At 38.1% G+C, this 27,308-nt stretch overlaps 2 protein-coding genes across 2 annotated transcripts in view; both read left to right on the top strand.

Moving 5' to 3' along the window:
* LOC146489833 (uncharacterized) overlaps window positions 1-16,537 on the top strand; it is a 204,203-nt gene extending 187,666 nt beyond the window's left edge. Inside the window, exons 6-11 of the mRNA XM_085084304.1 lie at window positions 8,502-8,615; window positions 9,432-9,545; window positions 11,158-11,556; window positions 12,735-12,870; window positions 14,642-14,735; window positions 16,442-16,537. Coding sequence (XP_084940430.1) covers window positions 8,502-8,615; window positions 9,432-9,545; window positions 11,158-11,556; window positions 12,735-12,870; window positions 14,642-14,735; window positions 16,442-16,537 — 953 coding nt within the window. The remainder of the gene's footprint in view (window positions 1-8,501; window positions 8,616-9,431; window positions 9,546-11,157; window positions 11,557-12,734; window positions 12,871-14,641; window positions 14,736-16,441) is intronic.
* Window positions 16,538-16,966: 429 nt separating this feature from the next.
* On the top strand, window positions 16,967-17,792 carry LOC146489832 (uncharacterized). The gene has a single exon (XM_085109493.1). The coding sequence runs from the start codon at window positions 16,967-16,969 to the stop codon at window positions 17,621-17,623; it is 657 nt and encodes a 218-aa protein (XP_084965619.1). The 3' UTR covers window positions 17,624-17,792.
* The last annotated feature ends 9,516 nt before the right edge of the window (window positions 17,793-27,308 follow it).

The following is a 27,308-nucleotide window of genomic DNA, read 5'->3' as shown; positions in this document are numbered from 1 at the left end:
GAAATAAAGTGCTGAACAGAAAATGCACCAACAAAAGTTTAATCTCAGTACGATATCAGTACATAGGATTCAGTTTCATTTAGTCCCTGTCCGATTCATCGATAATGTGTCGTGACTTTTGGACCTTGGAGAATGCAATGACAAAGTGGGACTTTCGTTCAAGGCATTCACAAAAATGTTAAAAGTTCCTTCCTAAATTGAAGCGCCTTGGAAAAGAATCAAGGGCTGCCGTGTTGTGGAATCCTGTACTGTGCTTTGGATTCAGAGTCAAAGCATTGAAAATACCCCCTTGGCAGCCTGAAGGCCCTAACACTCTGAGGTATCCACCTAGAATAATGGAATGTTTCTTTGTTGTCGCTCCGACAGTGTCCTGTAGTTGGTCAGACTTTGTACGTTCTTGTGCCCAGAGATTTGCATAATATGCGTTGGAGGTATTCCTTGGTTATTCAGTTTCTGGATCATCCTTTTCCTCCCGCTATGATTAGTGAAGTTTCTAGCATCTAATCCAGCTTTTTCTGTCATTGTTTTCATAAGTGAGTTGAGCTTATTATCTTCCATGGGAGCAGACTTGAACCAAGGTTTTGTTTTTATGGCTTTTGTAGTGTGATTGATCGCTTAATAAAACGGACTATCCAGAGTCTTCATATCATCTGGGACGAGTCGCATAAAACTTACACGCGGGCGAAAACGCTATCGTCCGTTGTTAAAATACTGAAGTGACTGGGCTGAGGGTCTGGCGTTAGCAGTTACGCCCGACGTTAAATTTTGTGCAACTCCCCCCTGGTCTTTACGAAGCATAGAGGTCATAAGTTCTGACAGGATCTCTTTCACTGCCTTCGACAGCAAAGACAGCTCGAGCGTCTTTTGGATCAGCGCCGGTCCTTGTCTTCGTCTGTCTTTTTATACTCCAGAAAAGCTGTTTCATCCGCTGTTGTTCTCTGGTAACATCACCCCATCTCATGTCCCTTTGCTCTTGGCAACCTCTTAATCCTAAGAATTGTGTGTTGTTTAACCACAGAGTGTTAATAAGGGCAGCGACAGCAAAGACAGCTCGAGCGTCTTTTGGATCAGCGCCGGTCCTTGTCTTCGTCTGTCTTTTTATACTCCAGAAAAGCTGTTTCATCCGCTGTTGTTCTCTGGTAACATCACCCCATCTCATGTCCCTTTGCTCTTGGCAACCTCTTAATCCTAAGAATTGTGTGTTGTTTAACCACAGAGTGTTAATAAGGGCCTCTGATGAAGAGCAACCGAGTAAACTTTGGCCAAACACTGAATATCAACTTCCTCGTCTGTTAGCATACGCGCAGCGTTTGGTTTGTTTCCTTTCCCTTTTTCTGGTTCCTTTTGCTTCGCACCTGACACATCTTTTGTTTTACGGAACTCTTTTCCTTCCATAACGGTTGATGAATGGTCTTTCTATCTTAAATAACGATCAAAGCTTGAAGCAACAGACTTCAGCGATGTGGGTTCGTATTGTTCTCCATCGTTCTTTCGAACTTGAAGTAGAAAATTGGCGATTAACACGTCGAGATCTGTTGCATCAATGGCTGTTGTCCATGGGGAAGCAACTTTTTGTGTGTAACCTATTTTCCCAGAGTGAAATTGCCTTCAGGAAATTTCAATAGATACGTCAAAAAGAACAAAAGAATTTCCCATGACAGTTCCCGAGGTAACTTGTATGGTTAATAAGAACCCAAAGAGGCTCAACCAATCATGAGAAAGTGAAATGTATAAAACACTAAAAATCACGTGTTGTTTACGTGTTGTGTTCATCGTAGGGTCAAATGGTACCCGCCACTGTATTTCAAGCTCGACAACTATCAAAACATGACTCACTCTTTCCACCAGTGGTCCAGTGCTCTGGAGGGCAGGCCAGTAGCATGGGGCTTGAGCTACCCCCCCCCCCCCCCCCGCCTCCCCTCCGAATTCTTTGGAAATTTTAAGAAAATAATCATGTGCAACAGTAAGTCAACGCCAACGAAAACGTCACCTGAAAATATCACTTTATTTCATTTGCTCTACTTGGGGAGCAGGGATGGCACAGTGGTGAAAGCACTGGCCCCCCACCAATGTGGCCCAGGTTCGATTCCCGGTCTCGACGTCATATGTGGGTTGAGTTTGTTGTTAGTTCTCGTCCTTGCTCCGAGGGTTTTTCTCCGGGTTCTCCGGTCTTCCTCCCTCCACAAAAACCAACATTTCCAAATTCCAATTAGTTCTGGAATTCGAGGGCCACAGGTTTGTCAGTCGTCAGACTGTTAAATGTCACCCTTGTTTAACAAAGTACTTCGCGATTATTTCCACTCGTTCAACTTCTACAGATTCGGCGAAGTATCAAGGGACTAAATTGGTAGGAGTAGCGTTCAGGTTAAGGAAGTTTTAACATCGCGTTTTCAAACTCTCCAATGAACTTGAATTTGGTCATTTTACGTTCTTGTTTAGCAGAGGACTGTAAAGACATGTAATCTGAAAAGACGTGCGATTGTTTTTCCTCTTTAAACCTATTGTTTTGCGGCGCTATCTTTGCCCTACCGCGTTTACATGACATCGGAATGAGTTTTTGTACCGGAATAAAAATCTCGCTCCGGTACAGTTACCGGGGCGAACTCGCACCGGTATGACTCGCCCCGGCGTGAGATCTTACTGCTGGTTTCATGGAAACGAAAACAGAGTATCATGTATCACGGTAGTATCACGGTATCATGTAAACATCCCCTAAAAAGGTTTACGTAAATCTGGTCCATGCAGGAGCAGCAGCTGCCAAGAATAATTATGGCCTATAGGAAAAATGGGTTTTGACCAAATAAAGATAAAATTTATCTCGAAAAAAGTTGAATTACTCTCACCAAACTATTATTTTGTCTTCTCTAGTCGTTTCATTCCATATATTTCTTGTTTTAGTCAGAACCATATCACCAGTGTTCGCGAAGTCTTAGTAACCGAGGGTGGTAAGCGGGCGAGCGTCAATTCATAATCCCGCCTGGGCAGGAACCAAACTCGATAAATTGTGCGAAGCTCGTAAGAAGTTACGATGCGCATCTCCATATAAGGAAACAAAAGGTGCCCACCCCTGGGGGTCTAAAAAGACGCTAGAGTTCTGGTAACGAAGAGCTGTCGTACAGAATTCGGAATCGAGAAACTGGGAACAGGATGGCCAAGAGTTGCTACGAGTTCGAAATATGTAGTTAGTTGGAAGCTGTTTTCATCCGGAATATTTTTGTTGTTTGTTTTGCATACCGTGCTATAGATTCAAAAAACAGAGTCCTGAATGAAATGTTTTGAATGCAACCTTTTGCTTCGTTTCTCTGCCTCTTCCGTTTTATCTGACTAAGAACATTTGACATTGTTTTCAACATACAGATAGGCTAAAAGCAATTCAATAAAATAAGCATATTTAAAAGCCCAAGTATATCAGTCCAGCCACATATATGACTCGCCTCCTTACCCGTGGGGAAAGTCATATCGTTGTCACATCTTGCAGCTAGCGAGAGTGGAAGGAGATTGCCGTGCTCTTACCAGCTGAAGACAAATTCGAGAAACAATGCTTATTTTATTTTCGGGCCAGTGATTGGCCAGTAGCTTAATTCTCCTAGCACGGGTAATTCGTTTCCCACCCAGTATTTTTTGACGATAATATCAAGCACTTACCCGCCGCACCTTGGCTTCGAAAAAAAAAAACGCTTTGTTACGTTTCGGAAATCCCAGTGAAACGTTTCCTACCAGGCTAGGCGCTCAATTTAGTGACTTTGAACAACTAGGGTGGGTGTTTGGTGAATGTCCAAAAATAATCAAGTAAAGCTATTTTAGAAAAAAACATCACGTGTAATGATTTAAGCCAGGTGAAAGTATGGCCGCACGGATAACTGTGGCAAAACGTCTGTTTAAATAGGCTACCGTCAGTGTAACACTATTTTTAGTTTTTTGTTTTGTTAAACTAAACGTTCAACTCCAAAACCACTTTTGCACTACCATAAAGATAAGCTAAGAGATATTGCTAAATTAGTCGCTCACTGACCTATAGCGCAAGTGATTCTGTGTGCTTTTCTGCGCGAAAATTCCTCTAAAATGCTTAAGAAAAGGAAGTTAAAATAAGACAAGAAAGCATTCTTCAGAGGTTTAAATGAGAAAGAAACATGTTTTTGCCGTTTTTGTTTTAAAATCATATCTTTATATTAATGGTTGAAAATTCGATCTTTCTTGCAAAGTTTTTCGCCAAGCAGACTGCATACATACATACATACATGCATACATACATACATACATACATACATACATACATACATACATACATACATACATACATACATACATACATACATACATACATACATACATACATACATACATATAATTTTTGTTAAGGCAGGTCGGTTTTGGAGTACGCTCGAGTACAACACATTCGCAAGTAAACCACAGCTACAGCTCAACCTGCAACAGTAAGATTTGGTTTTAATGTTTTCTAGCTTACAGCTGCAGTTCGTCAGCGTTCAAATGTGACGATGGCAGATGTTTACCAGCCCACTGGAAGTGCAATGGCCGTAGTGAATGTCGTGATTCTTCTGACGAGAAAAACTGCGGTAAGTTTAAAACAACTGCCGTTTACTGTCTTACTACCCTAAACATTAAATGCAAATGTCATTCTTGACGGCTTACCCATAAGAACATGCTTATATATATGAGTAAATTAGCCTCTCACTAACTGAATAGAAGGAATTTCTGTATGCTTTCTCGTCGTTAAAAACATGTTTATGCATCATAGATGAGCGAAGCGGATTAAGATAAGCCCACCTTCGACCCCCCCCCCCCCCCCCAAAAAAAAAAAAAAAAGAAAAAAAGTGGAATAAACAAGGAAGAGAGAAGAGCAGAGAGAAAAAAGAGCCTGTCACCGAGATTAATTGTAGGGTTTTTAAAAAAGCCGTTCACTCACGAACAAAATTTTGCTGTCGTTCCAACTTTCTTGCAGCCAATAAGCACAAACATTCTCAGAAATGCCTGCTCTACAGGGAAGCCTCTTGATTGAGAGACTGTAGAGTGTGTGTAGTTGGGAATAAACCGTTCGATTTGTGAATTATGTTTTAGAAAATGGCGAAAGAAAAAGTTCTGCAACGATTTTACGAAAAACAAAGAAATATGCTTTTGCCGTTTTTGTGTTAAAATCGTGTCCTTCGGTAAATAGTCAAATACAAAACTTTCTCTCAATCTCGAGCTCCCAAAATGATGCAAAATACACCATTTGTTGAATTACGCATGAGTTCAAAACAGTTGAAAATAAACAACAGCCGTGATTCAAACTCTAGAAGTAACATTTGTACTAAATGGTTTTGTAGTTTACAAGTGCAGCTCATCAGCGTTCACATGTGACAATGGCAAGTGCATATATCCCCTCGGGAGGTGTGACAACATCAATCACTGTGGTGATTTTTCTGACGAGAGAAACTGTGGTAAGTTTCAGAAAACTCTACTTTCCATGGTGATGAGACTAGACATAAATTATAAATAGTACTCTTGTACCAGCCTCAGGACAAAGAACATTTTATTACAGAACTGTTGGACTTTGGAACAATTTAGACCCCTTTTAAAATCAAGCCGTTCAGTTCAAGTTTTTAAACGTGTCTTTAAGAATAAGCTTTTAGACAATTTTGTAAATACTTACTGAACTTTATTTATTTTTAGTATTTTTCTCGATTATAATGTTTAGATAATGTTGTAAATGTTTCTTGAATTTGATTAATTTTAATTGTGTAGTTATTAGTAACTTTAGTATTTAAATAATTGTTCCTAAAAAACCCAATTGAGGAGGTAACAATAAAGTATGTATGTATGTATGTATGTATGTATGTATGTATGTATGTATGTATGTATGTATGTATGTATGTATGTATGTATGTATGTATGTATGTATGTATGTATGGAGCTGACTCGAACCAAGGTTTTGTATTTACCGCTTTTGTAGTGTGATTTAGTGACCGCTAAGTAATTAGCAATTATTTACCGAAGTGGAGGTGAGTAGTGGTGGATATTTACCGTGGCGCAAAGCGGTGAGGTAAATATCCACCACTTTCACCGACACTGAGGTGAATAATTGTTTTAGTGTGTACCACACAAGTTGAATAACTAGCGAACCAAACAGTTACCTTATTTTCGACAATGATTATTATACTGACATATGGTCAGAAATTAAACTGGTGAAAATTTCTCCGTACGATGCTCATTCGCGGTAAGCGATTTTTAATTACAAAAAATCACGTCACTCTTTCCTGCGAATAGAGTGTGTGCACGACGGCCATGTTGGAGGACCGAAACAATACAATGATTTTCCTTTGGGAAATATATTCTATTTTTATGCAAATATCTTGTTTTGTTTTAGTCCTCCAACATGGCCGCCGTGCACACACTCTATAGGTAGAACTTCTGGGGGCACTTGTATAACTACCCGAGTGTTACTTCTTCAATTGGTATTTTTACTCGTCTTGAAACAATGCTGCAAAATATTAGATGTTTCATCTCTTACTTTTGAAGTGCTCGAAAGTTTACGGTAACTTAGATTATAAAGTTGGAAAGATTAAATAACTTGCCACTGTTATGCCGTCAAACCAAACTTTGTTGCCATTTTTGTATATTTTGTAACAGCCGCCTCGCTTATCGAAATATTTTTCTCTCAAATGACCGTGGCGAAGCGGAAAGCCATCTTGTTTCTCTTCGGCTGCTCGGAGGCGAATAGTACTTGGCTATTCACCTCCGAGCTAGACAATCAGCGCGCGCGAAAAGCACTATTCACTAAAACGGACTATACATAGTCTTCATATCATCTGGTCTTTAAAAGCATAGAGGTCATAAGCCCTGACAGGATCTCTTTCACTGCCTTCGAAAGCAATGATATTTGGTCTTACAGCTCGAGCGTCTTTTGGATCAGCGCCGGTCCTTGTCTTCGTCTGTCTTTTTATACTCCAGAAAAGCTGTTCTGTCCGCTGTTCTTTTTCTCTCAACATCACCCCATCTCATGTCCCTGTGCTCTTGGCAACCTCTTAATCTTAAAAATGTGTGTTGTTTAACCACAGAGTGTTAACGATGGCCTCAGACGAAGAGCAACCGAGTAAACGTTGGCCGAACACTGAATATCAACTTCCTTGTCTGTTAGCTTACGCGCAGCGTTTGGTTTGTTTCCTTTCCCTTCAATTTTTAGGTCCTTTCGCTTCGCGACAAACACATCAGTTTTACGGAACTCCTTTCCTTCCATAACGGTTGACGGATGGTTTTTTCTATTTTAGATACCGATCAAAGCGTTAAACAAAAGACCTCAGCGATGTGGATTCGTATAGTTCTCCGTCTTTGTTTCGAACTTGAAGAAGAAAATTGGCGAAACCACTTCGGGACCTCTTGCATCAATATTTTTTAACTCTCTCGGCTCACTCCCTGAAACTAAATATTTTTCAGCAACGGAACATCTCTCTGTGTTTTATTTAATGTGTTCTTGTTTTCTTGATGCTGTACAAACTCTTCTAGGGAGCAACCAACCGACACAAACCTATAGCTTTCCTTTGTCTTCGCCATTTTCTCAAGAAAAAATTGGAGGAGGCGCCGCTAAAAAGCCGCCAAATCTGGAAAGCCATTTGAATGCAAACGATGCCCGACTCTGATTGGCTCAGAAAGGCGTTTACGCTGTCTTTTATTGGTTATACTTCAACAAGTGAAAACAAATGTAAACCATTTTGATTGGCTGTGTAAGCTTTTCTCGCATTTGAAAATAAAGCGTATAGATCTGTAGAAATGAGCTTTACGGAATAAAAGTCTCGTAATACATGTAACATTTTATGTGACGTTTTTGTTGACGTATTTTCCAGCTAAATTTGAAAGTACCCGGATAAAGCAGAAATTGGGTTGGTTGAGGTAGGGAAACGAAGAAGAAGGCAAACGAAAAAATTATTCACTCACAAACGGGGTCTTGTCTTCTCCCCTTCTTCTACTATCTTGGACAAGTACGTTTGCCAACCGACAAGGTTTTCTTGTCTTCCACTCTTTTCACAATATTTTGCTTGCGTCTCAACTTTCGCTGCCAGTGAGCACAAAAATGCTTTTTTGTAAATTGAAAAACAAGTGTGCCAAAAATTATATAATTTAAGAAAACTGAAGTAATAATGTGCAACAATCAGTCTTGAATTGTGACGCTGTAAAGTGCCTTTTCACAACCCCGCTACACGCACCGAAGGCACGCGCGCGCGGGGAACCATGTCTAAAACATATGGAAACATATCGAAGAGAGAAATCATTTTTCATAAAAAACAAAAGTTTTGTTTTTGTATGACGTCACTGTCCGTCCGACCATACGCAGTACCACTGGACAACCAATGCAAATGGCACACTCAAGCATAGTTCAAAAAAATTATATTTCTTGGCAAGTTTTTCGCCAAGACTGCAAACTACACAATGTTTTGAAGTACGTGCGAGTTTAAAACATTGGCAAGTAAACCACAGCTGAAGCTGAACCTGGTTTTAATGTTTTCTAGCTTACAACTGCAGTTCGTCAGCGTTCAGATGTGAGGATGGCAGATGTTTACCAGCCCACTGGAAGTGTAATGGCCGTAGTGAATGTCGTGATTCTTCTGACGAGAAAAACTGCTGTAAGTTTAAAACAAATGCTATTTACTTTCTTACGACACTAAACATTGAATGCAAATGTTATTCTTGTCGGCCTACACATAAGAACACACTGATACATATGAGTAAATTAGCCACTCACTAACTAAATAGAAGGCAATTCTGTATGCTTTTCAAGTCCTTTAAAACGTGTTCATGCATCACAGCTGAGCAAAGATTGGAATAAGCCCCACACCCCCCTCCCCCTTCCCCCCAAAAAATAAATAATAATAATAATAATAATAATAATAATAATAATAATAATAATAATAATAATAATAATAATAATAATAATAATAAGTAAATAAACAATGAAGAGAGAAGGGCCGAGACAAAAAATGCTTGCCATGCACCGCGACCAGTTGTAGGGTTTTTTAAAAGGCCGTTCACTTACGAACAATATTTCGCTGTCGTTCCAACTTTCTTGCAGCCAATGAACACAAACATCCTCAAAAATGCCTTTTATAACGATAAGCCTCTTGATTGAGAGACTGTAGAGTGTGTGTAGTTGGGAATGAACCGTTCGATTTCTGAAATGTGTCTTCGAAAAAGCCGGGAGAAAAAATTCTGCAACGATTTTACCAAAAAACAAACAAACATGCTTTTAATTTGCCATTTTTGTGTTAAAGTCGTTTCTTTCTGCAAATAATCAAATACAAATGTTTCTCTCAATCTCGAGCTCCCAAAATGCTACAAAGTACACCATTTGCTAAATTACGCATGAGTTCTAAACAGTTGTAAGTGAACAACACCCGTGATTCAAACTGTAGAAGTGACGTTTGTATTAAATGGTTTTGTAGTTTACAACTGCAGCTCATCAGCGTTCACATGTGACAATGGCAAGTGCATATTTCTCCTCCGGAGGTGTGACAACTTCAATCACTGTGGTGATTTGTCTGACGAGAAAAACTGCGGTAAGTTTCAAATAATTCTTCTTTCCATTGTCATGAGACTAAACATAAATAATAAATAGTACTCTCGTACCAATCGTGAGCATCATCTGAAAAGTAACGGTTATCTGAACACTCATATGCCAGCCGCGTAGTAAGTGACTTTGTATGTTTATATTTAAACATTTTCCAGCTAAATTCAAAAGCAGACATATAGAAAAAAATCGAGGGCTTGAGATAGGCGAGGGAAGAAAAAGACAAACCCCAGGATTCTGAAAAATCTTTTCGTTTGGAAACAGAATTCTGTGCTCTCCCCTAACCTCTGTTCTCCTTTCTTCCTATCTGCTCTAATTCTCCATAGTCAACAAATAGGAATTCCCAGTGTAATGCTTGCTATGCAGGTTATCCGCCACACTTTAGGGACAGTAGAATGTAGTAAGGGATAAATCTTTTCATTTCTTGACGGAAAAAAGAGAGAATATCACGTACACTCCGCATTGATTTAAGCCAGCTTGAGGTATGACCGCCCCAATAACTGTGGTAAAACGTCTGACGAAAGAAGTTGTCGTAGATACAAAATAACTCTTCGTTGCCGTCTTACTGGACTAAACCAAATATACCAATAAGTCTTTTGCAGTACGGTGAAAATAAGCTAACAGATATAAGAGAATTGGTGTCTAACAAACCTGTGTAGCAAGCGATTCTGCATGTTTTTTAGAGTCTTTTTTCCTGTTTGGCCCCATTTTTTGTCGCTTCTCAACTTTTGCGCTGCCAATGAAGAGAAAGCCCTGCGAAAAGTTTGCTTTCTAGGGTAGCCTCACTTAATTAAGAAAATTTCAAGAGCGTGTTGTTTGGAATAAACTGTTTTATTTTCGAGGGAAGTGTTGGAAAACAAAAAGAAAGAAGAGAGAATTCTACGAAGGTTTGAAAGAGAAAGAATCGTGTTTTTTGCCGATTTAGTACTTGTTATGCTTTTTAAATCGTAGCTTTTTAATAATTATAAAATTAATATACAATGGTAACAAGAAACTTCCAAAAAACCTTTGCACCTAAAAAATGGCAAATGCCAAATAACTTTGTCAATTTGAAGTCAAGGAGGATGCCACACCACATAGAAATAACACTTGCCATAAAATATCACTGAATTCAAATTTAATGTGGTAACGCCATCAGTCACGTGACCACACACAATCCGCCTTTCAACTCATTGGGACATCTATCAATTCGAAAATAATCGATGTAGTCAAGAAAAGATTTTTTTTTTTTTTTCATGAAGAGATTGGTGCGAGGTATATAAAGTGGCCAATACCTTACATGTACATGTATGTACTGACTGTCAAAGTTTAAAGTGAACATGACAAATTTGTTTAAATTTGTTTGATCAATCTTCATGTTGTTCTCGTATGAAAATAGAATGAAGAATGACTTATCAATTTTTTCTTCCCTGCGTTTGAGGCGTAATAATAATAATAATAATAATAATAATAATAATAATAATATTAATAATAATAATAATAATATTAATAATAATAATAATAATAATAATAATAATAATAATAATAATTTATAAAGATACCGCAGAAATTATAATCAATCTGTTTGTGTTTGAATATCTTCCTTCTACATTGCATTTCAGCATTATGCCCAACTGGCTGGTTTCCAGGTATCAACAGCTCTTGCTACCGGATCTTGCAGAACAACCTGACGTGGAATTCAGCAAAATCTGACTGCGAAGCGTCAGGATCAAGGCTTGCAGTGTTAAGTACAGAAGCTGAACAACAAGCACTTGCCCAAGTACTTTCATTTCACAATGTAGGGGTGACTTGGATTGGTTTGCACAGGGATCCAAAGAACAAGTCACGATGGCTGTGGGTCGATGGGTCAAGCGCTGATTACACTTACTGGGCTAAAGGAGAACCTGACAATGAAGGAAGCACGGAGGATTGCGCAGGAATACTATCTTATCTTTCTCCAGCGAAATGGAGCGACATGCCCTGTAATACTTTTCTCTCTTACGTGTGTGAACTGTCCACTGGTAAGTAAAAAAAATTCATGTTATCACATAGGAGTAAATTGTAATTTAACCTTGCACAATATCTAAAGCTTAAAATTCAAAAACTTTAATCTACGCCTCAACGTGTGCGATACGCCAAAAGTTCAAGTTGTATGCTGTATTTTATAAGATAATGCGACGATAAATTAGAACCTTAAACATCCCAACCTCCCGCCCCCCCTCCCCCAACCATCCCCGGGCATAACCGAAGCATTTGACCATTTTGCGGGGGATTGCCAGAGGGGAAAGTGAAGTCCCGAATATTATATGGAGAAAAAACTATTGATACCTTTCGGCGACCAGAAGTTGTTTTCTTAGACTTTGCGAATACAAACTTCATTATACTAGCGAGGTAGTTGTAGTAGTAGAATTGGTAACCTCGTCACTTGTTCCCTACATATCCTTCCAAGATGGTGTCGTTTTCCGTTGACCATTTTTCGGGAGGTTGGCAAGGGAGGGGGATGTCAAAGTATCCAATTTTCCATGAATAAAAAACGATTGCTACCTTTCAGCTACCAGAAGTCGTTTTCTTAGACTTTGCGAATAAACTCGATTAGATCCTAGTGAAGTTGTTAGAGTAGAATTGGTAATCTCGCCATTAATTCCCTTCATTTTCTTCTAAGATGGCGATGATTAAGATGGCGACGAAAAATGCGTGGTTGCCCCAAAAATTCGACTTGCATTCAGATAACCCTAGCTCAGGTCATGTTTTGTCTCGGCAACCATTAAAAGTACTCATTTTAGACATGAATATTCTTTCACTCTTTAATTATTTTTTACTCGGCTTCCATGAAAACCATTTTTTTAAATTAATGGGATTCCGAGGATAAAAAAAATTCAGTTCATTTTAATTTACCCTGAAAACGTGATTTAATGTTAATCGTATAGGTTTATATTACAACCTTTTTTTCTGCTGCATAAGCTGTTTATCAAAGCATATTATAACATAAATAACTGTTAACGGAACAAGTGGTATAGCTTGCATAACTTGGGCCCTAATTCAAACCTCCCACTACCATCCCCTCAACCCCATTCCCCCACCACCCAGACCCGGACTCGGCATTTTTTCTGATTAAAAAAACAAAATAGGAAAGAAAGAAAGATTCCTTCCTGGGATGATACTTTGCTGTCATGTAAAACATACTTATTTTTCATTCCAGTATATCGAGTGCGCGTGGACACCTCCAATATTGATGGTGCTGGAACGGACGCAACTGTGGATATAAAAATATATGGCGACAAAGGCTTTGGGACAAGGAGACTGAATGATGTAAATGAAAACTTTGAAAAAGGAAGGTAACTGTACTGACAAATGGTTCTTTGAAGAACAATTCTAAATTCCTACAGGGTTGTTAAAACTCTAATACTAAAGTTTCTTTTCGCGTCATTAATCCTGCGAAAACCACCGAAAGCTGAGAATTTCAAGTGCAAGTATTCAAAGATGACAAAGTTAAACAATTATTTCTTTAACAATACCTAACATGGTGTGGCAAAAATATATTTTAAGCATGCTCCTCAACCTTTCTCGCCAAGTGGTGTCACTAATAACATAACATAATATCATTTGTTTTCAATCATCCTTCACTAATCATTGTTGGTAGTTGATTGTCGTCTTACATGAGGTTCAGTAGCATCATCAAATAACGGCGCCAGTACACGTAAAGGCTTCGATTGTTTGATTCTAACGACAAAATGATTTGCACGTTACTTCCAACGAGTAGTGGCTACCATTCCAAGGTCAATGACTTGAGGGGGAAACGCTTATGCTGGGTAACATGAAACACGGTTATTTTCCGCCCAATTTTCGCAGAGCCAGCAAGATTGATGTAAACCCTATCTAGACCGGGCTTCTTTTTTGTCTTCTGTGGCCAGGAGCGGGGGGGAGGGGGAGGGGGGGGAGATTCCCCAAAGCCCCGAAACTGAACCTTGGAAGTATAAAATATATGTTTCTTTTGAGGTCCGTAACGCAAATTAATGACGTCATGTAAGGTGGCAATTGCGTCATTGTTTTGAGTTTCTCAAAACTTCAGGAAAGCGCCGAGATTGAACAAAAAGTAATCAAAACCAGAAAAGGAAAACTCTACGAGCTTAAGGTTACGGTGAGAAACTTCTATTTTCTGGAAAAATTACAGACCGAGCACATCAAATTTTTCCCAGATACATTTTGGAAAAAAATCTGAACTTTTATAACGTTCCCTCAAAATATTAAAAACGTTATTCTGGTTCAAAGTTGCCGCAGGCAGAATCCCCCCCCCCCCCCCCCCTCCCGCGCCTAGATAGGGTTAAGTTACCTTCAAGAACTTGTAACCTAATAGAAAATTAGGAAATTGCGTTAAAAAACGCCATTTAGTCAATATTACAAAGCATCAACTTTTCGTGCAATATTTTTGTGCTTTAATCGCTAGGAGTCGTCACGTATAGCACACTTAAAAAGTGACATGATATTGCACGAAAAGTAGTTGTTAGGTTAACCTCTTGTTTTAATTTGTCGTATACTTGCATTGGCCTGATTAATCGTCATTTGCAACAATTAATTCAAACTGGTACCTTAATAAACAATTAATCTTTAAAGGGGAAGTATTACGAAAATTTGCTGTAATTTCAAAACCCAAAAATGTTTGACTGTCTGCAAAAACAACGAAATAATTGTCAAGTTTGTTAAAAATTATCACCCCAGTGCAATAAAACTGTCGATTAGTGCCTCTGGCCAAAGACATGAGTAGGTTGGTTTGGATTGAAACTTGAAAAATATTAGGCTAATGTTTTTCAAGTTCTCGCATTTTTGTTTCCAAAATGCGCTAGAACAGATCACGAGTTGTTTCTTTCAAGAATTGAGTTGATTTCGTTCCTCTCGTCATTCTTTCATGATACTTCCCCTTTAACTACGGTTCATAGTGTCTTGTAAAACTTTGCAAAAAACCCGCATGGCCTCTACGCGTTTCTAGATTCTTCTTATGTCATTCCACGGCAGAAAACCACAGCAGACAGTAAGCATAATTTCTGAGTTGATTAAATGACAAAAAAAATGTTTTCATTCCAGTTTAGTGTGTTTGTTTGTTTGTTTTAGAACTGACATATTTGACTTCACTTCCAACGACTACGGACAAGTGAAAGGAGTGGAGGTTACTCGTGGATCTGGTTCAAGCTGGCATCTTAAACAAGTGAGGAGCTACTAAATCATAAGAATAGATTTTCGACCACTCAGGTGTTTTTATGTGTTCTTATGATCTTTTTGTTCAGAAAGAAAACTAAAACCTGGCTCAACCTGTTTTTTCTGCCACCAAAGAATCTCTAAAAAATGGAAAAATCATAAGAACCAGGCGTATTACACAACTTCTTTGTAATAAATCAGTGGAAAGAGAGACCGTTAGTGAGCGCCCTTTGTTTAGACAAAGCTAACCTTCAACACGAGCCAGGAAGGCTGAGTGAAATTAAATCACACAGTTTCGCTATTTGTAAACAGGGTCTATTCATGAAATTAGCCAATGAGGGCTCAGAGGGCCCCCTTCTGTAATTTTAGGTGACCCTTTTTCAAGAAAGTGGGACCAAAGATATTTAACATTCCACTTTGCTCGACTAAGATGGTCTGGACTCGATTAACTACAGATCCCGGATGGTTGTTTCGTATTCTAATGTCTCTCGTCGCTTGCAAACAGTGACGTGCCCTGTTCATTATCATTATTTATGAATGGAAGGAAAAAGAATAACTCAGAAGCACCTCAAGAAAGTGCTGAGTACGAACACAGAGACAGCTTGAATTGAGACAGCCTGAAAAGGCAATAGATTTTTGGAATACTTTATTTCAGAAGAAAAGTACTTACCCTGGGCACAATTTCGTGCGCCCCATTTGACGCGCCAGCGTAAATTTTATACGTTTTTTTTTTTGTTTGTTTCGAATTGCGGAAATTCTGCAAAACAGTGCTGTAAAATAAACCCTGTGCAAATAGGTGACAAAAAATGCTAAAACAAAAAGAGCATTCGCTAACACAGACAAGAAAGGGCTGGACGATAACTGGCGACAAAAACAGACATTATATACATTTCCCTGGCTTACGCCTTAAGTCTTTATCAGTTGAATTTGACCCCTCTTGTTCTGTCTGTTTTGCGACTATCCTTCTTATGCCGTTTGGGTCATGTAAGCTTTTGGTTTAGCTCATTTAAAAGCGCTTCATTTCTCATAGCCTTTCTTGTTTGAGTTCTACGTCAACTTTCTGCAACCACCGACTTTGAAAATCAGTTGTTAGTAGATATACGGTACATCTCATTATTAAAACTGTGGTCATTGGATAATACAATTCCAGAGTTTTGATTGGCTAAACGGCCATTGTATATCAGCCATTATACCATGCTTGAGAAAGAACGACCACTAAATTATTATCTGGTCAGCAAGATTTAGCAATATTTCTTTTTTGTTTTCACAAAACAATTATTCCACTGGAATAATTGTTAACTGCAACGCCCACACAAAAATTCTGGGAACTATCACCAACTATATCTAAAACAGTTTTAATCAACTAAAGCGCATACAAGAAATGCTAGCCCGTTATCCACATCATCTAAAAAGAATATTCAATCTCATTGGGACATAATAAAAACACCGCTCATACCTGGCTTCTTACCCAGAAAGACAGCTGGCTAGGCGTTTCTCAGTTTTTAATCGCGTTGCCTTGTTCTTCTTTCTTAAACAGCGGCCAATTACACATCAAAGATTCAACTTATTTTGTTTCAGATGATAGTTTTGGAGCTCCTCTAGACGACCTCTCGTCATTTTATCGCCGCATTTGTCTCTCAGACGTACCTTGTGTCACGTCTTGTCATAGTTATATCTGACAGACTAGTTACTCACGACCGCTCTTTGCTATTCTAGGTTGGTGTAAAGGTTGAAAATCAATCAGGATACACAGAATTTAACTTTAACACCTGGATTGAGGAAAATGAACCCTATATGTTATTCCGTGAGTAATCATGATACCTTCAATATTATAACTGAAATGATATACAACCTATTAATGTTACAAGGTCCACATTGGTTGTTTGCGGACGACTTTATTTTATATATTATGGTAAAGGGAAGGCATGAGTGTGACCCCCAATAAGTAGAAAGCATTCTTAGTTGGACTGAAGACAACCTGGCGACTATTAACCTGACAAAGATCAAAGTGATGGTTGTCCGGGGCAAAGTGGAGAGACCTCTCCCCACAAACTGGGACCAGCAGTTCGATAATCTCCTTAGTAAATCAAGGAGGCGTATGCACATGTTAAGAGTGTGCAAGAAGTATGGTTATGGTTTAGACTACCTACATTACCTCTTTCATATCCCGATTACATCTCATATTATTATTATTATTATTATTATTATTATTATTATTATTATTATTACTATTATTATGATATGCCCTCTGTTTGTGTTTGCGGGGACCGCTTCAATGTGGATCACGCTATGATATGCAAAAGGGGCGGTTTTTTCATCCAACGCCATAATGAACTGAGGGGTCTGAAGGCGGAAATGCTTCGCATGGTGTGTAATGGCGTTGAAACTGAACCAGTTTTGCAAGGCATCACAGGAGAAGAGCTCAATAGGGGAGCCAACACCGCTCCTGATGCGCGGCGCGATATTATGGCAAGGGGGTTCTGGGAGAGACAGAGGTCGGCTTTCTTTGACGTTAGAATTTGCCACCCAAATGCTGACTCCTACAGGGATATGGATCTTAACCAGATTTACAGGCAACATGAAACGGAAAAGATGCGCCAGTATGCTAGCCGAATTTTAGAAGTGGAGCACGCCACATTCACGCCATTAGTTTTTAGCACGACAGGTGGAATGGCGGTTGAATGCAAGCGATACCATAGTAGGCTGGCTGAGTTAGTTGCTACAAATAAGGGCGAGAGCTATGCGACTACTAAGTCATGGATCAGGGCAAGGGTGTCCTTTGCGTTGCTGAGATCAGCATTACTATGCTTAAGAGGTTCGCGAGCTACAAGGAGGATCCATCTAGAATTGACGGACATTGACTTTGACATCGAGAAAGGACATGCAAACATTCGTTAAAAACATTGAGAACATAATTTTATTTCTTAGTTTTTCTTATTTTTCTTGGTAGCCTTCCATTTGATGTTGGTTTTTATTCCCTTTTTTTTAAGATTTTTAACTTTGTATATATGATTGATTTTTTTAATAAGAGTAGCATAGTAACTTTATCAGAAAAAAATCGGCTTGAAAGTTGTCTCTTTTCTCATCGAAATTAATTGTAAATAGTTTTTTAATAGTTCTTTTTTCTACTTTTAACTTGTGAATAGCAATTTGCTTGAAACATGTCAATAAAGAGTTCTCATTTTTTATAAAAATTAAAAATATATATTATTATTATTATTATTATTATTATTATTATTATTATTATTTATTCTAATTATTATATAAAAATATCATAATACTTGTCTTACATAACAGATACTACTACTGCTACTACTATTACTACTTCTGCTACTGCTGTTATTTCAACCCAGACAGATGCACAAGTTGTAGATTAATCCACGGGAGCCTGCCACTAAGAAACCAAATAGTAGCTTGACAAACTAACAAAATATGTTGACAAAACAAGTTTATGTCTCTTTTTACAATTTATATTGTCGTTTTAGTTGGATCTGAGTCAGTAAGGTTGATCCGGGCTGATATTTTCTGATTCAGCGAGTAGATTCAATACCTTCCTCTTATAAATTTTGTATCTACCTGTATAAATTTGGAAATGAGCTCGCTTTTCTTTTGGATCACGAATTTCCAAAAACTCTCAATTTTATTTCCTAATTTGTTTGTTTATTAATTGATTTTTTTTATATTATTTTATTGGCACTATTGGTCTCTCTTTAAATCCTGCATTTTTAATATAGGTATAATATCAAAGATAAAATTCGAAATCGTATGACTGAAATTAAAATTTAGCAGTCAAAATATTTCTGCAAACCTAATTTTCTTTTTTTCTAGCAACATGCCCGAGGGGCTGGTTACGATTTATCAACAGTTCTTGCTACGGTTTTTCGGACAACAATTCAGCGAAATCTACCTGTGAACAATTAGGAGCAAAGCTTGTTGTGTTGAATACAGAAGATGAACAACAAGCACTTGCCCCTTTAGTAGCACAGCATATATGGATTGGTTTGCACAGGGATCACAGGAACAGGTCACGGTGGCTGACACTGACTACACTAACTGGAACAAAGGAGAACCTAACGACGCCGGAGGCAGGGAGGATTGTGTATTTGTATATCAGTATGCTGCTTCTAGTAGTTTGTCAGGAAAATGGAACGACGCGCCCTGTACCTTTTCTGTTAATTACGTTTGCGAAATCAGTGGTAAGTAAGATTTTTTAAAGCAATCAGACTACGAGCTTTCTACCAGCGAATTGTGCTGAGTTGAATTCCCTGAGTTGAAAACAAACTATCAGACTGCTCGGCAGACCCTCTTTCATCTTGCTATACACTCATGGAAAATAAAGACGGCTAGTCTGTTTGACTCAATAGGCAACTTAATGATTTCGATCGAAAAAAGGGTAATATTGACAAAAAATTCATTTTTGAAATATCTTGATTTGTAGAAATTATGGCTACTTCCGCATTTTCGTTATAATTTCAAGGGAAATAAAAATTCAAATTCTCATGTTCTCTTTTCTTTCCAAATTTAAATTTTTTAAATTCGCAGCCACCTAAGAAGTTCAATGAGCATTTAGAATGTTTAAGAGCGGCTGCCTGAGAATATCGAGAACTCGCGGTCAAAACTGAAATTTCGGATTTCCTCATGTTTTGTCAGAAGAATCCCTTTAGAGAACTATTTACGAAAATAACATTAAAACTTTCCAAAGATTTTTCGTTTTCGAGAATTCCGGCATAATGTGAAATGCCGTGATCGCGGCGCAGCCGGCGTTAAATTTTGACGAGATTTAATTTGGTGCATTTTCAAATCGCTCGGGAAGGAAGACGGCTTAGCGTATTAAAACGAGCTTTTGAAATTAAGTTAGGCATCCTTCTGAGAATACGGTCTTAAGAAAATATTGCTGGAGGATTCTTATTTACATGCAGTTTTCAAAGTCCGAAGAATCCTATTTTCAGCATTTTTGTTGACACTTGAAATTGTGGAAACTTTGCGGACAAATATCGTGTCCTGGTACATCGAAATTTGAAGCAAGTATTATACTTTAGAAAAGCTCTATACATGTAGTGCAATATATAAAAAATCCAGCTTGGGTAATTTAAAATCCAAGCGTTGACGGAAGTAAACACATAGGGAATTTTAATTTTTTTTTTTTCAAAAATGGCAGTGGTCACGCAAGGACAAGTTTTAAAATACGTTTAAAATAAATTTATTGTTTATGTTTCAGTTCTGTTGGAATAAAACTAAGTTGTTATTCGGAAACAAAATCTCCTGTGTTGATGGGTTTATCCCTATAAAAAATAATTTCTTTCCTAGTAGGTGATCACCTATCGCAAACAAAAAAATGAAACGTTCAGGTGTTATGTCACGCTTTCCTCGGTACGCCAGCGTCAACAATGCGAAGGATACGAAACGAAATCAGTAAATATTTCATATCAAAATGTATCTGAAACCCCCAACAGGCGATAATGTTTCATTAAATTACTAATCGACTTGCGTAAAAACGCCTTTGGTTCTGAAAAGTTGCGCAAAAGTCGCAGTTTTTATAAATCCTAGGTTCGTCAAAGCTGCATCTCATCCTCACTGTCAATAAAATGTCGTGACATGCACTTACATTGAGCTGGACAAGCGAAGACGAGAATTCTAAAAGCTGAAGAACAAGGTATCTGTGTTTTCAATTTGCAGGCCCTAGACTATATATCATAAACAGAACTGAGATATCAGAGCCGGTAGAGAAAATCATGCTTTCACTTTAGTGCAAGGCTGGCCATAATATTATCTTTAACGGCTACACTGCGGCTATAATATATTTGAATGAGCACTTACCGTTCCAATGCCTGCAAAATAGGCATTTAATGAACCATCCCCATTAATGCGAGCAATAGTCCACCCTTCTCAGTCCGATCCGGATAGAACAGCACCAGAAAATAACCAAGGTTGTTTGCATATTATGGCCATCACTGTGTACATAGCTATTTTAAACTTGCTATTTATAAACAATGACGCAAAATGGTTATAAATAGCAATGTGCGTTCTTGGTTTGGAGTGGTTTGCTCGATACTAGAAACTGTATTTCTTCTTCCGCGATGTCATATTTTGCAGTTTCTATATATTTTCGGTTGCATTTATGGCTCCGTGCTCATTTTCGTCCTTGATAGACGACGAGTCCGGTTGCGGTCAAAGTTCGTACTATTACAGCAACCTGCGTTTCTTTGGGTGAATGCCAAAAAGATATCTCCAGTCATCCAGGTCCCAACGCCAGGAAGCTGTTTGCTGACGACAAAACTGACAGTGAAATGTAATGAATCCTCGCGCGCGCATGTTAGTAAAGTTATCGATCATCTGATGTTGTTGATTGAACATATGAAGTTAAGTTTACTGACTTTACATTGATGGAATACAAACAGCGGTGATATTTCTGATCAACCTACGATGACCCAAGAACAACAGTCTTTACATTGATGGAATTTGATATTCTGAAAGGATGAGTCGAATAACAATCAGACCATCTGCCCGCGCCGTCGAGATGTCTACGATCTTCGTTGGTGGTAGCCTCCCACGCAGTCGTTTTAAGGGGACTCGTATTAACTCCTCCCCGAGTCCCCTCAAAACGACTGCGTGGGAGGCTACCGCCAACGAAGACCGTACACATCTAGTTAAGACGTCTAGTTTAGTCGGAAGGGGCCGAGAGGGAGAAATCTGCGTGACTAGCATTCCGCAAGCGTTGCTCGTCCTCGCGCTCGCGAAACTCATATATGCCTGAATAACCCTAAAATCATCATCATCATTATCATCATCATCATTATCACCATCACCATTATCGTCATCATCATCATCACCATCATCATCATCATCATCATTGATGAATCGAATAAAGGCCTTAGAGGTGCGGCATATTCCTTTGCTTTTCTTGTGAGCATGAGAAACCTGCAGTTACTATTAAATGACATCTGTAGTGCGGAAATACTTCGGATTATTGTTGAATACCTTTTTCGTGCAAGGGTATGTGTGTACTGAAGGAGATTCAAAATTCGTTCAAATTAAAGTAGCCACAGCGATAGAATGATTGCTGAGACCATAGCGGTTTTTGAATATTATTTTCTCTCTTTTTTTTAAAGTTTTATCAGTCACCTTTCCTTCTAAGACCAGAGTATTGTCTCCCTATACCACATGGTACCCTCCTCTTAGATAGAACAATAGTTTCCCCACTCCCTCTTCTCCCCGCATTAACTTCATTCATTGTCCTCTTTTTTAAATGTCATATTCACTCAAGATTGTTTGAGGGCCGGTTGGAAAAAGCAAGCGCCTGGGATCTAGGGATTATTTTCAGCAAACTTATATATCTATTAACAAGTTGAATGCGTTGTAACCAGCTTTAAATCAATGTTATTTTCTTTACTATGGAAGAAAATACTCAAAAAGACTTAGAAAATGCTGTTTAATTAGCTACGATAAAGGTCGTTTATTGACAGGCAAACAGACAAACAGACTACACGGGTTAGTTGAACTCCTCGGTGCGAAAAAGATGAAAATACCGCAACGTTTGTTTTGATGGAAGTTTCGTCTTCAGTGAGCAATACCACGTGTAGGTGATCTACCTTCTACTCGAACATATGCCAAAGCACCGGGCAAAATGGAATTTTATCTCATATCAGCGGTATCGAAGCGGCAGGCAAATACAACTCGGATACTACACTGTGGTTATAAAAACGTAAACATGTCATTAACCCTAGCTATTGACTGTGAGGTAGAAAATGTCGCTGTTTCGTACAGATTCATTTAAGAACTGAGCAGATTTTCACCCTTCTGTTTAGTGAAAAACGTACTAGTTGCGTGAAGTACAATAATGAAATTTGTCGATCATTCTGGCCTTGCGTTTTATGCCACGGCAATCGGCCTTTACGAATTTTGCTGTAGTATTAGTTATCACTCACTCTAACTGTGAATAATTTTTTGTATAGGAATATTCAGCAACGAAAAAACTGTTTAGAGTATTACATTTTGTATTGTAGCGATAACTTTGTCATTCTCTCGGGAAAATATATTATACAAACTATAAAATGTATTTCAAATGTGTTAACTAGTACTTGCGTGACTGACCACTGACTGACCATTTTGTTAACACTTGACTATAAATGTTATACCCAAACTAGATTTCTTACATGTTGCAGTAAAATAACAGATCGTACCTCAAGCATACCTGTTATTGTAAGTTTCGATGTACCAGGGCAAGATTTTGCCTCGAAATATTTCCTCATTTTCAAGTGTTCACATGCGAGGAGTTCAACAGTCAGCATGTTGTTTATAGGCTGTGATCTAGAAAACATGCCTGCTTTGCACAGCTTCACAAACCCAAAAGTGATTTTAACGCCTGCTATTAGCTTTATTATTGAAACAAGTTCTTATTTAGTAAGATATATCATAAATACTTGGTTCTAGAAGTACTTCTAGATGCACCATGTGACAATGAAAAAAAATTGGTTGAGATCTGGACGAGCAGAAAGGTGACATGACACTTTGACCTTTTCAAATTTGGGGTTACATCTCACTCCCTAGTTAGACTTATTTTATTTAAGGTATATAAAGCAATTCAAAACTTATTAGATCATTAGATTTAGTGTTGGAACAAGAATTATATAATTCTCCGGTAAAAATAACATACAAACAATAATTTATTGAAACATGTCATCTTGTCCTTGCGTGACCACAGGAATTTTTTTAAAAAATATGTCAAAAATTCCCTATGTGTTTTATTCCGTCAAAGACTGGCTTTTAAATTACCCAAGCTGAATTTTTGATATGTTGCAGCACAAGAATAGAGCTTTGCTCTACTGTAACTTTCATTGTAAATTTCGATGTACCAGGAAAAGAATTTTGTCCGCAAAGTTTCCACAATTTCAAGTGTCAACAAAAATGCTGAAAATAGGATTCTTCGGACTTTGAAAACTGCATGTTAATAAGAATCTTCCAGCAATATTTTCGTAAGACCGTATTCTCAGAAGGATGCCTAACTTAACTTCAAAAGCTCGTTTTAATACGCTAAGCCGTCTTCCTTCCCGAGCGATTTGAAAATGCACCAAATCTTGTCAAAATTTAACGCCGGCTGCGCCGCGATCACGGCATTTCACATTATGCCGGAATTCTCGAAAACGAAAAATCTTTGGAAAGTTTTAATGTCATTTTCGTAAATAGTTCTCTAAAGGGATTCTTCTGACAAAATATGAGGAAATCCGAAATTTCAGTTTTGACCGCGAGTTCTCGATATTCTCAGTCAGCCGCTCTTAATTTTTGCTACGGTAGAAGACCCTTGGAAAGAAAAGAGAACATGACAATTTAAAGTTTTATTTCCCTTGAAATTATAACGAAAATGCGGGAGTAGCCAAACTCGGCTTTCTTTTTGTCCTTGAAACTGCTCTCACAGTTGTTTTAAAGTGTCTGACTAGAACTCGAGATAATCGACCTTATTTGAAATGAATGGCTATGAGATAACGTTGCTTTGGTAAAATCTTTTGTTTAGAAACAAACAAAATATATATCAAGGTACAGATCCATGGCAAAATGGAATCTATTTGTTTTATGTAATGACCAAGACATTTCGAAAGCGAACATTACGTTGACTGAGCCGAGTCAAAAACTTTGACCCCAATTTCTAGACTACTGCAAACATGCAATTGTGATCCTCTAAATTAGAACACAATCCAAAAGAATTTTACCAACAATGTTTTCAAAGAGCGCATTAATAATAACGTTATTACACGTTTCGATGTATCCAACATCATTATCAAGAATGGAGAAAACGTTTGATGTCAGAGTTGCTAAAAGATTTGAATTTGAATAATTGAATCTAATTCGATGGCATTCCCATGTGCTTTATTACCAGTTGTGTAGCGGACAATGTACAAACTGGCATTAACGAAGATACAAGCTCAAGATCTTCGATTGGGAAACACACGAAACAATATAGGCTCGAGAAATCAACCGTCATCGCCAACAATTTTTTTTCCTTAAAAGCACCGGAATAAATTTTGACTGCCTTGTTTATAAAATGTTGTTTATACAATAGCTCAAACCATCGTTAAACGTGCAATCTGACTCGATTCGTGTGAAGATATTCTGTTAGCGTATTTGCATAAAATCAAGCGCGCAGGAATGCCATCGAATTATATTGTATAATATGAAGCAAATTGTAACATGCCTCTCAATGTAAATTTTGATCTCAAAAGATCCATTTCAAGTACAAAGGCTTCCTGCCTAAAGTCGATCTCTAGTGGGGTTGTGCAAATGTCTCTTAACTCACCTAATGATACCAAAACCAGACCTGATAAATCCCTTCTACCGACGAATAATGGACCTTTCACTCTAACGTTATCCTACTGTTAAAATTTGTAATCTCGATATTTTTAAGTTTGTCATTTCACAGCTTTAATTTACCTACTAACCTTACCTTTTATTTTCTTTCATGACTGTTTGAATTTTTATTACAACCACAACTCAATAATAGAACTCAAGTGTGAAAAACTTTCTCTGGGGAGTGGCTTGCGTGTTTCTCCTTTACACTGTAACTCGTCCAATCAAGATTATGGCTCAATTTGTTCCTTTTCCTGCGCTCATGACCATCAACTTAGCGGTCCTTCGTCTACTCTGTGCGGAATCGAGGGAGCCTGGAGCGAGGATGTTAACACAGTCTACTGTATTGGTTTGTATTAGAAGTTTGATCTGTATTGTTGGACAAGTTTATCATATGTAGTGTCGTCAGTCATTGGGGGGTTTTGGTTTACCAATAAGTCTTTTGGGGTACAAAAATAGTACTTGATGTTAATCCGTAGAACAGCCAACAAGAAACAACTCGAAACTGAGGCTTTCGAATGTGTTATAGTGAAAAATTATAAAAGTGTATGACCACTCATTTATAAGTGGCAATCGTTTTTATGCCTTTGTTTATTGAGGCATCACGTTACATAAAAATCTGTTATCTGATTACAAGTCAAGAAAGAATTGGTTACAATGATAAAACAAAGACATAGAACACTAAATTAAACACGTAAAACAAATAAATAAAAAAAAACACTGCTTTATGGTTTTAAAGCATCGAGGGAGTTAACAGCTGGAGGAAAGGTGTCGAGATCCTTATGGAGTTCTCTAAGTTACTTTAAAACAAGTAGAAAGTAAAGATACATTTGTTTGTGAAAGAGGCTTGTGGTAACTCATTGAATTCCAAGTGGAACGGAATTTCAGAGGGTGTGATTTATGACTCAGTTGAAGCTGCCAACATCTCTTCTTCGACCACTGTCTTGTTCATCAAACTTTCTCAGGTTTCTCCTGTCGCCCTTCGTTCTATTTTCGATAGGATATCTCAGTCAAAGCGTTGGAAGGAAAACATTGAATCATGTTTACACCGTGTGTCTTGTAAAATAGATGAGCTGTGCAAAGATAGGACCTTTCTTCCTTACGATATGGTAGTTCTGGTATAGTCAGAAATGAACACTTTTGCGTGCTTCATACAAATCTGCCTTTTATATCTTTGGAACAAAATTAATTAATCAAAAAGAGTCTGTGTATATCCAAGTGTTTTTCGATTTGAGTGCTATGGACGTTTCAGAGAATCTAATCTCTGAAGGCAAAAAAAAAAAAATCATGATTTGGTGAGTGACGCAGGCGCGAGCTTCTTATAGTGGGGTTCAGCATTATTTCATTTTTTGCATTTTCAGTTCTTGTATTTGAAGTCATTTCTGAGTGATTGTAAAGGGTTTTATTTAACAACGTTGTAGGCTTTTGTTCGCTGTTATATTATAATAATTTCATCGGGCATTGCGGCGTATTTTGCGGGCTAAAATATATTTTAGCCCGCTTCTCTGAGCCAATAAGAAAGAAGTAAATAACGTAGCCAGCCAATCAGAACTGGAAGCCATTCAACTGTTCGCGCCGTTTTCTTGCTTGTTTGACTGGAAGCGCTGCCATCTGCAAAGAAATTGTTTTGAACTACAAAATCGATGGAAAACCTAACGAAGAAGCAAATTCTCAGTCGTCTGAGCTAGATAAAGAGGACTTTACAATACAGAAACTCGCGGGCGATGGTGGAAATTATGCCTGTAGTAGCTCCACGGCTGGAGGCGAGCTGAATGTAATTTGTCTTCTTTGAGCGAAACCCGCTCAGTTTAAGTAGTTTTAACAGTCGTAGGTGACTCTTTCTTCGCTGTTTACAAAATTCTGTTATTTTCCTTTTGAAAACTTAGAAGCAAAGATTCTTTTGACAAATTTTGCGGTGTTCTGCCAAAGTTTTAAGTTTTTGTGACAACGAAAGCTTTTCTACAATAAAATAAACGCCGACGCGATCCGGCAGCGTTGACAGAAGATATCGCGATCGCTTACTGTACTGTCTTTGATTCCTTTGGTGAATGCCCTCTGAAATTATTATAATAGTAATAGAGTTGATGTTTTCTTGGGCGTAAACATGTTTTTGGCCCTTCTCAGAACTCAAAATGAGCCTGAGTCGGGCCAAAAACATGTTTACGCCCGCGAACATCAACTCTATTGTTATAATAAATACATGTTTTCAGAGTCTAGCAAAAGCTTTCATGTGTCACATAAGCTT

This window comes from Pavona decussata, unplaced genomic scaffold (assembly GCF_977016875.1).
Source record: "Pavona decussata unplaced genomic scaffold, jaPavDecu1.1 SCAFFOLD_2, whole genome shotgun sequence".
NCBI lineage: Eukaryota > Metazoa > Cnidaria > Anthozoa > Scleractinia > Agariciidae > Pavona > Pavona decussata.
This window is presented reverse-complemented; position numbering and strand designations above follow the sequence as displayed.